Below are 15,202 nucleotides of genomic sequence, written 5' to 3'. Positions count from 1 at the left end.
CAGGGCCTTCTCTAGCCCCATGAAAGATAGATCCAGCTTCCCCTTATCTAGGAAACTCATTCTGAAGGTCCGCTAATTTATGATAAGTCTAAAAATACAGTCTCACTGACATAGCCCGATACTCCAAAAAGAAGGGTAGGGTTTAAAGTTACGAGTGGTAACCATTGTTGTGATTTAGAGTTCATGTGATATGAACTTTTTCAGGAACAAGTAAAGATTGCAATCAAAGGTCATAATCTGTGTCTAAAGTCTTTAAAACCTACATGTTCCAAATCAGGAAGAATGACTGCAGGAAGAGGTCCTTAAGCCAGCGGACAACTGTAATCAGCCTCAGCATAACGTACTTATCAGATCTAGAAGCTTTAATGCCCTTCAGTTAAAATAACCTTGTAACACTGGATTTTTCAGTCTTTCACCTCATAGACTCCAACTATATAAAGGTCCATAAGGCAGGATGTTGACTTCAAGTGCAGGTTTGCCTGCATTTGGAGTCCCAGGCAGACCTCTGCAGTAATGGGGTCTTAATTTTGCTCTCTTAAGAAGTGTAAAGAAAGCAATTCCTCCTGTTTCCTGAAAGTAACTGAAAACAAACAGAGGTCTGGTTGGGTTCATAAAACCACATCTATCAAGCAAGTACAAACTGTTTAGAGGGAAAGAAACTAATTTTTACTGAAAGTTTTTCTAGTGGTGTTTTAGCTTTTTCTCTTAGCAATGTCAGCTTTAATCAACAGAGGAAAGACCTAGAATCTTGAAGAGATATCCAACAAAACAGAAATCTCTGCAGTAACCAAAGTAGCTTTCCTAGACAAAATAGAGCAAAAAATCCCCAAAGTTTTAGGTGCTAAGGTTTTTAAGGATTTGTATATCTGGAAGTTTAGAAACACCTTAGTAAATACATACAAAATAACTTTCTTAAATATGTTGCAAACTTTCTAAGTAAAATGCCAGTAGATACTTCTGTGCCAATATAGAAATAGAAAGTTTTCTTTCCTTTTCCTCCTAAAAGTCATTTGATCTGACCTAGACCATGAGATCTTATGCATGACCATTCATTGCTTTAGGGCTTTGACTTAGAATAAACTGGTGACTAGAAACTTTCAGCAACTCTGTTACTTGCATATATCAGAAATTATCGGAAGTTTCAGTAATGGGGATTTCATGCTGCATTCAACCTTCTAGCTTAACTGAGAACAGCTTTTACATCCAGTACTGTAACACGTTTTCTAGAATCCCGTTACCTTAAAATACTTAGTTTAGCCTAATATTCCACACTGGCCTTCTCTGTATGTCATTTTAGTATTGTAATTAGAAGGAGTTAGGCTACTAAGATGTCAAAATTGAATCCTCTTAGGTAGAAATGGCAGATGTTGTGTATACTGAAAAGCTTTGTCTTTCTTTTTAGGAACTGGCTTACCGAAAAGAGAAGGTGAAATCTGATCACATTAACAAGAAAATAGGGATCAGGTGTGTTACTGCAAATGCAAACATAGTTTTCATTAGTCGTGAAAATGGTACTAGAAAATACTGATTATTGCATTGTATTAAAAATGTTTACACTGTGTGCTTTTTTTGTTGTTTTAATTTAACAAAAATTCAGGGGCTCTCCTGGATAATAAGATCAACTCTGTAAGACTCCTTCCCCTCTTTTCAAGGAAAGTGAATGATTCTTTATGGCCTCACACAACTGTTACGAAGTAAAGAAAAATGACTGTCTCAAGAGTCAGAACCTGAGCTGGTTCTGATCGAATGCTAAGTCTATGTACAGTCCATAACACACTTGGAGATGCTTCAGGATATAAGGCAATGCAGCAGAAACATTGATTACTTTAAAAAGCCAGACGATACAGTGCAAGATCCATAAATTTCTACTCTCTTGTTTTGTTTCAGTGAAACTCCATCAAGCCTTGCAAAGCTGCTGACTAGGATGTGTTTGAAGTCACACGTCATAGGGAATGGGAACAATATAGAGATTGAAATCCCTCCTACCAGAGCGGACATTATGCATGCATGTGATATCGTAGAAGATGCAGCAATAGCTTATGGTTATAACAACATTCAGATGACTATTCCGAAAACGTACACCATAGCTAATCAAGTAAGATTGCCCCTTCAAATAAATGCTCTGTTGTCCGTAAATGACTAGTGCATGCCAGAAGAGCTTTGGGGAAAACAGGACCTAGGAATTAAATATTTTGACATGCTTTGCATTGAGAAGTATTTACCATGGATGGGATACAAAACAGATGCCCCACTGATTTGAGTAAGTCCAAGACCAGTGGTTGCTGGTACTTGAAAAAGGACAGGGTTTAAGTAGGGAGCCCATATTAAATCTCTAATTGGGAGATTCATTTCCTCAGGCAAGCCTAAAGGCATCTGGCTGATGCTTTCACAAATTTTAAGCACACAAGCATAGTACATCCCTAGTAAATTCACCATAATGTAACAAGCAGAATCACCTCAGGAGAGAATACAAGAATGTTTATAGATGGAAGTTGAAAACTTTTTTTGTTTCGTTTTAGCTCCCCCTCAATAAGCTCACAGAACTTCTGAGACTGGACTTGGCAGCTGCTGGATTCACTGAAGCACTCACTTTTGCCCTGGTATATTATATTGATTTCATATTTGTCTTAGTTACATGTTGGAACAGCGATGCAGCCAAAGCTGCAGAGGATGGTCTTGAGGATATGTTATTGTATAAATGTACCGGTATTATCTGTTACTGTTTTGGCAGGTCATTGTTTGCTAGTGCTTTGGAATTATAGGATAATATTTTCTGAGTTTGTAGGTCAGAGAAATTGAATGAGTCGCTGTTAACGTGGCATGTAGTTCCGAGTATAAAGGCTAACATAGCTGCAGAATTACTGTTTTTAATTTAACTTGATAGGATGACTATTGTAAGACAACAAGTCTCTCTCAAGACTTTGATGACCAGATGTGAAATTCATCATAGTTTGATAATCTGGAGAACAAACATAAAAATGTGGAACTTTCTGGTGGCTATTACTACAGTTAGAGATTACCCTGTTTCTGTTTGTCTCCTTAGTTTTGTCACTTGCTCATGATTCCTTGCATTAGATACTAAGCTGATACTTAGTTATTCAGTCAGCAAAGAGTTTAAGAATGCCTGTAAAAAAGTTATAATCCACGCTAAGGGGACACAAATTCCTCTGTAAATTTCACCACAGGTGTTTTTTTTTTTTTTTTTTTTACATGGAAGAGCAAATAAAAATACAGTGATTGTTGTTACCACTGGTTGCAGGTATTATTTGTATTATTTGTTACAGCCATGCCATAGTCTTTTACCAAGAATTAGGACTCTGCAGCAACATGTGCCTCTCCAGTACTAACAGCTGGCATTATTTCTAATACTGAAATTTTATTAATCCTGCAGCAGGATTGTTTCATTGAAATAAAATGTTCAGTAGGAAGCACCATCTTTGTCACAGCCACTTGTTCATGCCCCTTCGCCATAGTTGTGAACTGGGTCAGAGAACCTGATCTACTATGAAAAAGCACCCCATGCCCTCCAAATGATTATGGTAACTGTCCATACATGGACACTGGCATAGTTAGCTATTGAAAGGACATAATGCATTTTAGAAAGTCCTTTCTGTTGCAAGATCTGCTTAAAGCCTTTGCTTTAAGGTGCAATTTGTGGACTTTTTAGCTTATGGGGAACTACCATCATATATGCTACTAAAACCGAAATTTCTCAACCTTTTCCTGAACTTAAAACTTACTAGATGACCAGAACTATACATCCCTGAAAGTACATAACCTTTTAAGAGATATTTATCTGATCGCAGTTTATTTATTGGTAATTTACTCAAAGATTTTAAGGTACAGAGATGCAGGCTCCTAAAACACTTTTACGCATTTGAAAAGTTCAGGTATTGCAACCGAAGTTGGTAATCCAAATGGATTGAATACAATTTTAAACACCTTCAGATTTCATAGAGCTTCAAAAGCAAAATTTGGAGTAATTCAAAGTCTCAAAAATATATTCCAGTTTTAATATTTTGTTATTAACTCATTTAAGTAATCAGGATAATAACTAGTATTACTTCCTGCGGTGCTAGTATTTGACAAAGATATTTGGACTCCCTGTGGTAGTACTACATATGGGAAATAATAAGTATACCATGGTCAAGCTTTTATAGATTTCGCTTATTCATTAATAAGTATAATTCAGCTCTTTCAGCACTGAATAGATAATATGCTTAAAAACGTTGAATATATTATGTCACTACAACTGAGGACCTTTACAAACTGCAACAGCAGAATTTTGTAAGATCAGATCAGAATATCATGTTATCACATTACATATTTGTATTTCTGCTGTGACATGGTGAAATCCATAGTCTGTCGTGTCACTGGCACTTTATTAAAACACCATTGTGAGGCTTGTGACTATGGCAAATATCATTTATGCTACAACATTCTGTAGCCCAGTGTTACATGACAAACATTGCTTATGTTTTTGTGTATACAATCTGTTTCTTGGTTTGAGCCCCAAATTATACTTGTACACAATAACATCGCTTTCTGTGAGGAGCTCCAATTTAGCCAAAATGCATTTAGTTAAATTGCAGTAACATACTGTTTAGATACACATCTGAAAACTGTTTAACACAGTGTTCTCCTCCTAAGGTCAGCATTCATTTAAGATTTTTTTTTTTTTTTAATTCAATAATCCACTTTTTCAGATGGTATCATCTGCTCATTTTCCTCACGTTTGGTCTATCAACACACTTTTTGGAGTTCTGCCAGTGCAAAGGGAACACTTCTGGGAGACTGAAGTATTCTAGCAAATCCTCAATTACATGCCTAGCCTGCTATTGGTTTCTTTAATACATTAATAAAGCTATAAATTCTGGAAATCTGTAGGGTGGATCTTATCAGTAGCATCTGTCACTGTATGTGCACAGACATCAGCTGAGCCTGATAAAGTGCACATGTATTGCTTTACTAACCAGCTTAAAAATACACCTTGAGAATAAGGGCTTTAAAAATACTCCAACTTAAAAAATGAAAACAGCAACGAACTATGAGTATCCTATGCAGCTATGAAAATTGAAGGCTTGGCCATATGACCTGTTTTTCACAGGCAGTACTTTACTGTCTGTAAGTAGCCCCCAAAGGATTGTTTTCTTTGTGAGGAAGCTCAGGTACCAATCCCTTTACAAGTGCTATTTTCAGAATAAAATACTTCACCCGTTGCAAGTCAGGGGGCAGAATCTGAACGCCTGATTTTCTGTTTTTAAAACAATTACAGCAATCCATGACAGAAGCCTAAATAAACACTTGCCTTTTTCCTTTTTTTTTTTTTTTTTAAACTAGCTTTATTTTGGTTAGTAATTAACATTGGTAGATAAACCAGTTTGCCTACTTAGTTTTAAGACTGAGGCTTGATATTTATTATGAGTGGCTGTTGCACGTGAGAGCATATATTGTGGGGCCACAGAGCAAAAGCTACAATTGCATTGTTCATTCTTGATACCAAATTTCATCACTGGCTTACCGTCTATTTTAACTACATGACCTTGGTTTTTTTCATCTCTTCCTCTTAGTGTTCTCAAGAAGATGTTGCAGATAAACTTGGCATGGATATCTCTGCAACAAAAGCAGTGCGCATAGCAAACCCCAAAACTGCAGAATTTCAGGTGAGATGATTCTGGTCAAATTTTGAGAGTAACATTGTCACAGATTCTGTATTTATAGAGGAGAGAAAGGAACCAACAGCTACTTTTCCTGCATTAAAGAGGGTGTGGATATTTATACGCTAAACTTGGTAGCAGTCATCTTCCGTTACTCCTTCACTGGGAAATACCTTATGTGGTGTGAAAAACTGTTAGCTTTTCAATGAAGTAAAATACCATGCTCTGTATGACAGCATGTGGCAAAATTGAGCTGTCTTATTACAGAAAGTCCCAGATGATTGATCAACTCCTGCATCTAGAAAAGTCATTCAATATAAATGGAACTACTAGATCTGGCAATCTCTAAATTTCATAAGCTCTGGAAAGGGAATCTTTTTTTTTAAATTATTAACCATTATTACTCTTAAAAAACCAAACAAACCTGTATTGCTCTTTAAGTATTTTAATACCCATTTCTAGATCATTTGATCTTTGCTAGAGCAGAAGGTGAGAGCTCAGGTACAGTATTCTGAACAATTCTGAAAATACCTAAAAGTGTACCCATAGTTGTTGCATTTCTTTTAGAGAGTGTTTTTTGAAAAAGATGCTTTCTTTAGTTTACAGGGAAGGTAAATTTGGAAGCTTTTTTTCTTTCTAACCTAAGAAATACAAAAGGTAAACACTCACTAGAAAGGTTTGGGAAAGTTTCAGCAGTCTGTGGGTATTAATGTTTTGTGATTTGTTTTTTCCCCTCAAGATCATCTTCAGTAAGTCTGATTTCTCTGAGTGGCTAAACCACCCTTCTAGATCTTATCTGTAATACTAAAAACAGGTTTCTGCTGCTCTTAAATTCAAGAACAGAAATTTTGGGTACCTTCATGTATTTTCTGTTCTATTTGGTACCACAAAAAAGCAGACACACAGACACACAGTCGTGACCTGTTTAGACTATTGTCACCTGTTCATATATGCCATTTGGCATGGTGATTACAACTGAGCAATATAGAATATACCACAAAAAGTACTGAGTGTGAACAAACAGAGAAAAAGTGACAGCCCATCTAGCCAGGTACAATTTCACATTCCTATTCTTCAAAATCTGTAGGCCACCCCAGAACTGGGAAGGATTACTCTCTGTGATGCACTGTAAACTTTCAGCTTTAGATGTTAACTGTGATGGGATTCTCAGGATGGCTTTTCCCCCATCCTCTATCCTCTGCCAGCAAGGCAAGGGCAGAATGATGCCAGGGATCCTCTTAACAGCTGAGCGTGCAGCTGAAACTCTTCATTGGTTAGGAAAAGTATAAATAGACAGAAATGATGCATGACCAATGATAAGAAGTAACTGTGGCTGAGCACATGGTAACTTTTTACCTGCAGTCAAGCAGCAGTCACTCCCATCCCTTTTCCATTAGATTTACTGCATCAGACTCTTCCAGTTTGAAAAAAAGAATAGTTCACTTCTAAGGAAGTATCTAAGTGGAGAACACAGGAATATGTGTTAATGCATCTGTAAAAGCAGTAATATGTTTACCTCTTACTTGGTTCTTTGCATGTGTTTTCTATATATTTTAGGTTGTCCACAACTGCGATCTGAATATATCAGTTTCTGTTACTTAGGTTCTGCCTGTGTCATTGATTGATTCCTGGAGGTATCAAGAGAATAGTTCAGATAGCACTTAATATTTCCAACATAACACTTAGTATTTGCCTTTTGCGTAACTGAGATTGAATTTACGGGAATTCTTTTGCACTTCTTTCCATATTATTTGTTTTTCTACCCTGCACTGCAGCTGAAGCATCTGTGCAATGATGCGTGTTCTTAAGCTCACCTTTATGCTCCTTTAGAAAATGCAGTGTAAAGAGCACACACGCAGTGTACATCTTCAGGTTTAATAATTTCAAAGAAAAGATGCCTCAACATAAGAGAGAAGTGAAGTATTAGCACCTGACTACTTCTAAAGTCTTGTTACAAATGAGAAAAACATTTTAAAAAGTAACATTAGCTGTTTTGGAAGGTTTTTCACTTGCAGCATCCATGTTTGTCCTGCAGGTGGCACGTACAACCCTCCTTCCTGGGCTACTGAAAACTATTGCGGCTAACCGAAAAATGCCCTTGCCTCTCAAACTCTTTGAGATTTCTGACATAGTAGTAAAAGATCCTAATACAGGTAAGAGGAAGTTCCTCAGAATCTTTGATAATGGAAATATGGTTACATACCAAATGGTAGGAGTAAGTAAATCTGTATTTCTTTAAAAGTGTAAGAGTTGTTACGTACTGCGTTGGGGATTTTCGTTTTTGTGCACAGTGCGAGTTAAGAGGTTGGCATAACAGGCTAGATTTTAGAGTGGCAGGAGGTACAGTTCCATTTTGCTCTCTCAAAAGTGGAAGTAGGTACGTTGCAAATATTTTTAGGCGTCTAAATAGGCCTCTAAAATCTGTCAAGTACACCACAAGACTGCAAGGATAAATGCAAGACAGTTCAGCACCAAAGAAGAACCTGCTCTAAGTTGCTTATGTTGATGCACCCATTTTTACTTGTTCTTAATCATGAGAGAAGCTACCTGCTGGAAATGTTTTCAAGTGGTTCAAACCTTGGAAAGCAGTCAATATTGAAGGCATGCTGCTGTTACAGTACTAGAGCCTGCTTAAACTGGTGTGGTCTCAAAGACAGGCAGTGCTGTGCCAGCTGAAGAGCAGTGTGTCTCATGTCTGGGCACAGCAGGTTGTGTTTGCAGACAGATTCTGTTCTGGAGAGCTATAGTTCAGAGGAAAATTTTGGGGCCAGTGTGTCTCAACTGCAATCCCTTTGCCATCTTTCCAGCATCTCTAAACAGGATTTCTTGTTCTCCAAAATAATCTTTTGGAAAACTGACAACCAATGTGAAGAATTAAGATTGGTAGCCCAGATAAAGGGTAAAGAATGGAGCAAGTCTGTGTGTAAAAATGTATAAAAAAATAAAAAGCTCAACAGTATACAATTTACCATCTCATCTATAAATCTTTCCACTTCATCCAACTATGCTAAGAAAGCGTGGCTGCCTTTGAATTGTTCTCTAACCTTAATCATTTTACATGAAACAGCCAAAGCAGCTAGCTCACTTTTCAAAAGCTTCAATGAAATCCTCCCTGTGTGGTGGGGCCTCTTTGCGCTGATTTCACTGTACAGGATCAAAATTTCAAATTACCCTTTTTATCTGGAAAAATGTATCAACGTAAAATGAAGTGTAAAAATGGATTTTTAAATGTTAAATGTTTGTCTAAAATTTACTGATACATTTCTTTCTATGCAGTATATTAGGGGAAAAGGAGTGCACAAGCTACAACTTTTGGGAGGAAGTGCATGTATACTGAGTTACAACTCTCAAGTTTTGCCTCAGTGAAAAAGGCTGACATGACTTTAAATTCAGCAGCAGAAATGGTTCTGTTGTTTCATTATCTGGTTTCACATTTTAGCAGTTGTGTTTAAGGTATATGGGATCTGCAAAACAAAGGTTTATATAAGGCATAAACAAAATGGCAAGTAAATTGCTTTGGTGATGAATTTAATTTGTAAATTACTTTTTTTCTTTTAAAGGAAAAAGAGCCTTGCCAAGCAAAATAAGCAGTTTTAGCAAACCACGTAGAATCTTTTTTTATTAAATACAGACAGTTTGGTGGTGCAGCTTATTCCTTGTAGGGCAGCAGTTAGCTAGAATGCAAAAACCCGTTGGTATATATAGCAGAACAGCATCAGCGTTCTTCAGAACCAAGGGTGGGGCTGTTGATCTTGGTCTAAGGAGTGCGTTTATTCTGGCTTTATAAAATTCGCAAGTTAAATTGTTACTTTTATTTTGTGTGTGTTAATTGTAGCTCTTGAAAGCTTTCATTTATGTGGATGACTGCTTAATAGTTTTATGAAGACTGATTTTGTAGTGTACTTCATTTTGATGGGAATCATTGCAACAGATGAAAGATAAAGACTTCTGAGGCAGCAGCTTTGTACCCTGTGTTCTTGGGCAGTACTGCCATGGGTCGACCACTTGCAGACCGTGAACAGTATCTGAAATTGGTTTTAATGTTGTGTTTAGAATAACTACTTTCTTTCCCAAATTTACTTCCAAAATTAAACTTGCCTAATAAACAGTTCGAAAGGGGAGGGGAGAAAGAAATAACTTGTAACTCTGCAATCACTGAAAAATGTGGGGTTGTCCTCTCACATATGGAATGAGATTTCCTGCAGAAGGCTTATGTCATCAGACTGACTAATTTAATTTTATTATTTCATGATTTTGGCATGCAGAATTTCCAATTAATAATTTAAAAAGTATGGGTCAAAAGAGTACTGACATTAACTGTATTTGAAATGGCATCTTGTACTCATTCATGTGTGAATGAACCTAGCTCTTTTAAACACACTGGTTTTTAATAAAATACCTTCTTACACAGAATTCATGCTTACCAAGGTGAACTGAACATACTTCTCTTCAGACATATCTGGCAGAAAGGTTTGACGTACTAAATTAGCAAAATGTGTGCCAGATTTAATATAACTAAAAGGAGCCAAATCTGAGCAGAAATGTTTCTTCTCAAGGCAGGAGGAAGCGTGCTGATTTTGGGTATGTTATGCAGCATTTGTGTGGTTAACTTGTAATGCCAGATAGTCAGTTCTGGTAGGATAGTTACACTAGTTCAGCATATAAATCATCACTTTACACCACCAGTCCTAACAGAACACCCTTTCTCTCCCTTACCACGACAAAAGAAATTAATCCATTAGAAAATCACCTCTGAACAGTTATCTAGGAGAATCTGGCAAGCTTATGGTAGCACACACTTAGCACAATTTACATCATTTGTGAGTACAGCTGCTGCCATATTTTGAAGCATTTTTCCAAACTGTCTGGAAGTGTCAGTTATATGCAGGAAATAGTTCAGGATTTTTGTGAGGCTGAGAAACAGGTTTTAATGAGCAGGTGCCCCCTTTCAGATCACCAAGTCATTTTTCTGAAGCATCTCTAATTTGGAAGGGGGCAGCATACAACACAGCTTTATCTTCCTCTGCACTTTTTTGGCTCACATATTCCTAACCAGCTGCCCATCCTTTGGATTGTTTTTCAGCAGCATCCCCAGGAAGCCCTTTGAAGTCTTAGAAATATATATATATATATAAAATTTAGGTTGACATACTTGGCAAGCTTATTTAAAAAATAGGAATGTTTCATGGCATGACACAATAGATCTCTTAAGTGAGTTATAAAGAGCTGAAGCATTTCTAACAGCCGCCAGCTTTTGCCTTAAGTTCCTAATACTTTCTTTTCTATTTCCTATTGCCTGAAGTGAATAAAATTCTTGTGTTGTATTACAACTCTGTAAAGGAGTAAGTTTATAACACAGAATTTTTAAGAATTTTCCTTTACCAAGGATTTCTACAGTTGAAAACATGAGGTATAAAAATTGGGGTGTGTATTTCTTTCTGATGCTTTAGGTAAGAATACTGATCTGAAGACAACCAGTGACTATCTGAATAATAATGAAATTAAAATTCAGATAGTTGTCACAAATTCTGCTAACATAATGACTCTCAGAAAAAAAGGAAGTCATTCTAATGAATGCCTAGCCTAAATAAGTTGCTAGCTTAGAGAAGGGGAAAACATTTTCTTCTTTTCTGTTGCTCAATACAACATGAAAATAAATTATCCACCATTCATGACTGTATTATTGATTACTTTCTTAGTAGATCTGGGAAACAGAGATACATATAATGGGACAGAACAGCCACCATGCTCACACCAAAAATCAGATCTTGTATTTAGTGATAGTTTCTCTGTAGCCTTTACTTTTCTGTGTTGCCATTTTAACTTCAGGACTGGATTCTCCAGCATTATTTAACACTGCGAATTATTATGACAGGAAAAAGATCCTGAGTGACAAAATGCACATTTACTGCCACAGTAAGTTCAGCTTTTGGTGACTGAGGAGAGAACTTGCAGCTGTATTGCCACGTTGCTGCCCTAGAAGTTTTGAATGACTTTTGGCTTAAAAAGGCTGTGCTTTCATCTTTTGTGTAGGCTCTTGCTCCTGTATTTTGCAGTCCTTTTTAATCTGTGTATTTCTAGTAACTTGGTAAATGTTTTCCTGTTTAGTTTTTGACAGATTTTTTTTTACTAAATGGTTAGTTGGAGCAAATAAACAATATGTAAATTTAATTTTTAAATAGTCTCTGATTTCTTACATGGTAGAACAATTCAGGGAACATCCAATGAGTGCTAAAGTTTCTGCCTGTATTTAAGCTCGTTGTACATCAAGCACAAAGATCAGCTGTGGCAGGTCAGAGCAAAGGCTCATTTAGCCCCATAACCTGTCTGTAATACTCGCTGGAAGTGCTTGTCAAGGGAAAAGCATGAGAGCAGGTACGCAGGGTGCACGCTTCCAGAGTATAGCCATGAGCAGCTCAGGGACTTCCCACCTCAATCACGGTTCTTTGTAGTAAGAAGTGATAGATTTACCTGCTATTAACTTCTTCTGCCTCCTCAGAGCTGTGTAACCTTCTAGCATCCACCAAATCCTGTGGGGAAGAAGCTTCACTACTTATCTCTATGCTGCCTGAAGAACCCCACTCCTTTTCTTCATTTGAGCTTGGCTCCTCTTGATTTTTATGTCCCTTATTTCTTCGATTGAATGCAGCAGCAAACAACTGATGCCTATAGAAAAGAACGGCCTCTTGAGGTCTGAGGCGCTCAGTTCTGATCCTGTGTGCTATGTGGAAGTACAATTCAGACCATAAGTGCAGCTGTAACTCCCATGAAGTCACTAACCCTGTAGGGATCTTTAACCACACTCTTGCCATGAGCAGTATGCAGTGCAGTGCCTTTTTTCCCTGGGAACACTAAGTCCAGCTGAGGTGCTTCGTGACCCAGGGGTCCTGACACGCTCAGTGTCATAAATAAAGAACATAATTCACCCTGGCATATACCGGATTGCAAGTGCCTTTCTTTTGGGTAATTCCTGGAAAGAAATACGAAAGCCCGACACATGCAACTATGGCACATGGTGCTGCCCTACCTTAATTTGCACACCAGGCAGACTTCTCTTTTTACTCATTCATTCTTCATTCCTGCACTACTGAAGAAGTTCTTATTCCCTTGAAGTTCTTATTCCCTCTTTCCCCTCAAACATTACAAGTATTTATACATCTGAAGGATTTTTGTTTGTTTGTGGGCTTTTTTTAAAAGTGAATGCAATTGCTGTCAGTAAATACATTTCCTTCCTATATCTAATCGCTGTTAAGCAGAGGAGAAAGATGAGTGTCCATCCAGACATGAGCAACTAGGAGACTACAGAAGCCAAAGAACTCTAGAAGGGAAGTAATCCGTGCATGAAAATCTGGCTGTAACTTGTTGCGCTACATGTCGATATTACAAAGCAGTGCAGTACAGGAGGAGATGGGCAGGTGATTCACAGTCTGTGCTATAGGCACATAAGCTGTCCTTTGGACTAGCTCTAGTCTGATGATGTGCGGAATGCCCTTCAGTGGTTGAAGCTATTCAGGTGCCCTTCTGGAACACCTGTCCTGACTGCACTGCAACTGAAAGGAGTCTGGGTTACAGGCTGCAGGGTTGCTTTACAGTGTGAACAAAAGCACAGTAAGTGGGGATGATCAGGAGATTTCCTTCAGAAGCGCAGGTCTAGTCCAAACTGAAATGTAATGTATATACTTAAGATGCTTTCAAAGCATATGAATGTCCTGAAGAAGAGGACAGTCACTTAAAGAGTCCTCCCCTGGTTTCAGCAAACTTTGTATACACCAGCGTTAATGCACATGCTTGCACTTTAATCTTGAGAAGGTAAAGACCTGAAGGCAATCAGTGAGTTCACTACAGTAATCAGTATTTTGAATTTCATTGCTGCTAATCGGCAGCTGTGACAATAGACCTTTAACTCTATTCCTAGATTGTTCCTCTCAAAAAGTGAAAACATTGAAACCCACAATGAGTAAAACTTTGAAGTAGGCCAGAGTAGTCCTAGAGTGTGTATTGCAACGGAGTAGTCTAAAAGTACAAGTATTAACAACATACGACTACATACTGATTTTGAAAGTTTAAAAAAGAAAAACATATTTTAATGAACTCAATAATGTAAGAAAATTTACAGGAGGGGGAAGGCAGGTTTTTGACTTAAGGAACTGTCCAAAGTGGGAGACAGTTGTGTCACAGACTTCAGTTTGTGCAATGTAACACGTTTATCATGGTCACTTGGTTGCAGGGACGTCCAAGATGATCACGAAAAGCATCAGCTGTGATTTGGAATTCGCATCTTTTCAGAGATCACCATGCTAACATTATTACTCATTTCAAGTTGTCGGCTAGTTGTTTTGTGCTGGTAGTTATTCTGCAGCTGAGTTCTATAAATATATACCTTTCCTACCAGCATCACAAGTTTATTGATGCTTACTGAGTATTTGTATTTTGGCTAGTCTGTTTTTAATTTCTTTAACACTTAACTATATGCTTAGTACCTGTCACAGTGTAGAAGATACATGTACGTAACAACCCTGTTTCCTGCCTAAGGCATAGGATACTTTAAATCTTTCTTTACATTTCTGACTGTGAGAGGGAAGTGGGTTATTTCCTCATTGTATCACAGGTGTGTCAGAGAAGCCATTTGACATAGTCATTTCTTCTTTCAGCCACAAGTGCCTCACAGTACAGCAGAAGAAAACGGATGCAAAAGGCAAGGTTGGAAGTGTGATAAAGTTTCCCCAATAACCGAATTGTTTCCTTCTTCAGATGTAGGTGCAAGAAACTACAGGCATTTCTGTGCAGTTTATTACAACAAGAGCCCGGGGTTTGAGATTATCCATGGTTTGCTGGACAGGGTCATGCAGCTTCTTGAAGTACCACCAAATGAAGAGAATGGCTACACGATCAAGGCAACTGAAGGTAAGGAAAACAGAGCTGCAGTGTACAGCAGAGGTTGTTCTGGAGCTCAAATGTTCCCCTACAAACTGATGTGAATTTTCGGTTGCTCTCAGCAGTAAGCACCAAGAATTAAGTATTATCGTATATGCTATTGTACTGCACTATGATGAAACGATAATGAAAAGGCATTAACTGCATTCACTGATTGTAAAACGGGATTGCTGTCTTTCTGTGACCTATTTTTAGAAGTTTTATATAAATTGTGAGTTGACAGCTTTTTAAGGAGACTTACAGTAAAGCATATGCCATGAGCTTCATTGATTGTTTACAATTAATCAATCTGCTGATTGCCTGAGTAGGTAAGAATTGACTAGAATGATGAATATGCCAGATACCCACTGTATTCTCTTTGGCTAACAGTGTCTGGAAAAGACAACTTTTTACACCTGATCTTTTAGTTTATAACTTTTATTCATATGTACCTTTTATTGATATGAAGATATATGCCTTTTATGTCCTTTATTCAAAGACCTGCTGTCTTTGAGACTGAACCTGCTGCTTAGACAAGTAGTTGTGTAACAGCCCTCTTCCTTCTCCATACAGGGTGAGCTGCACATGAATTAAAAATAACATCCTTAAGTGCAGAATCTCCTCTGTGTATG

At 37.6% G+C, this 15,202-nt stretch overlaps 1 protein-coding gene across 2 annotated transcripts in view; it reads left to right on the top strand.

Annotated features, from left to right (window-relative positions):
• The window catches only part of FARSB (phenylalanyl-tRNA synthetase subunit beta), a 42,604-nt gene that overhangs the window by 11,441 nt on the left and 15,961 nt on the right, over window positions 1–15,202 (top strand). For both annotated transcript variants that reach the window (XM_055816786.1, XM_055816785.1), the window contains 6 exons: window positions 1,403–1,464; window positions 1,888–2,095; window positions 2,520–2,600; window positions 5,571–5,663; window positions 7,693–7,810; window positions 14,409–14,561. In XM_055816786.1, coding sequence (XP_055672761.1) covers window positions 1,403–1,464; window positions 1,888–2,095; window positions 2,520–2,600; window positions 5,571–5,663; window positions 7,693–7,810; window positions 14,409–14,561 — 715 coding nt within the window. The remainder of the gene's footprint in view (window positions 1–1,402; window positions 1,465–1,887; window positions 2,096–2,519; window positions 2,601–5,570; window positions 5,664–7,692; window positions 7,811–14,408; window positions 14,562–15,202) is intronic.

Source organism: Falco peregrinus, chromosome 12, assembly GCF_023634155.1.
Source record: "Falco peregrinus isolate bFalPer1 chromosome 12, bFalPer1.pri, whole genome shotgun sequence".
NCBI classification, from domain to species: domain Eukaryota; kingdom Metazoa; phylum Chordata; class Aves; order Falconiformes; family Falconidae; genus Falco; species Falco peregrinus.
This window is presented reverse-complemented; position numbering and strand designations above follow the sequence as displayed.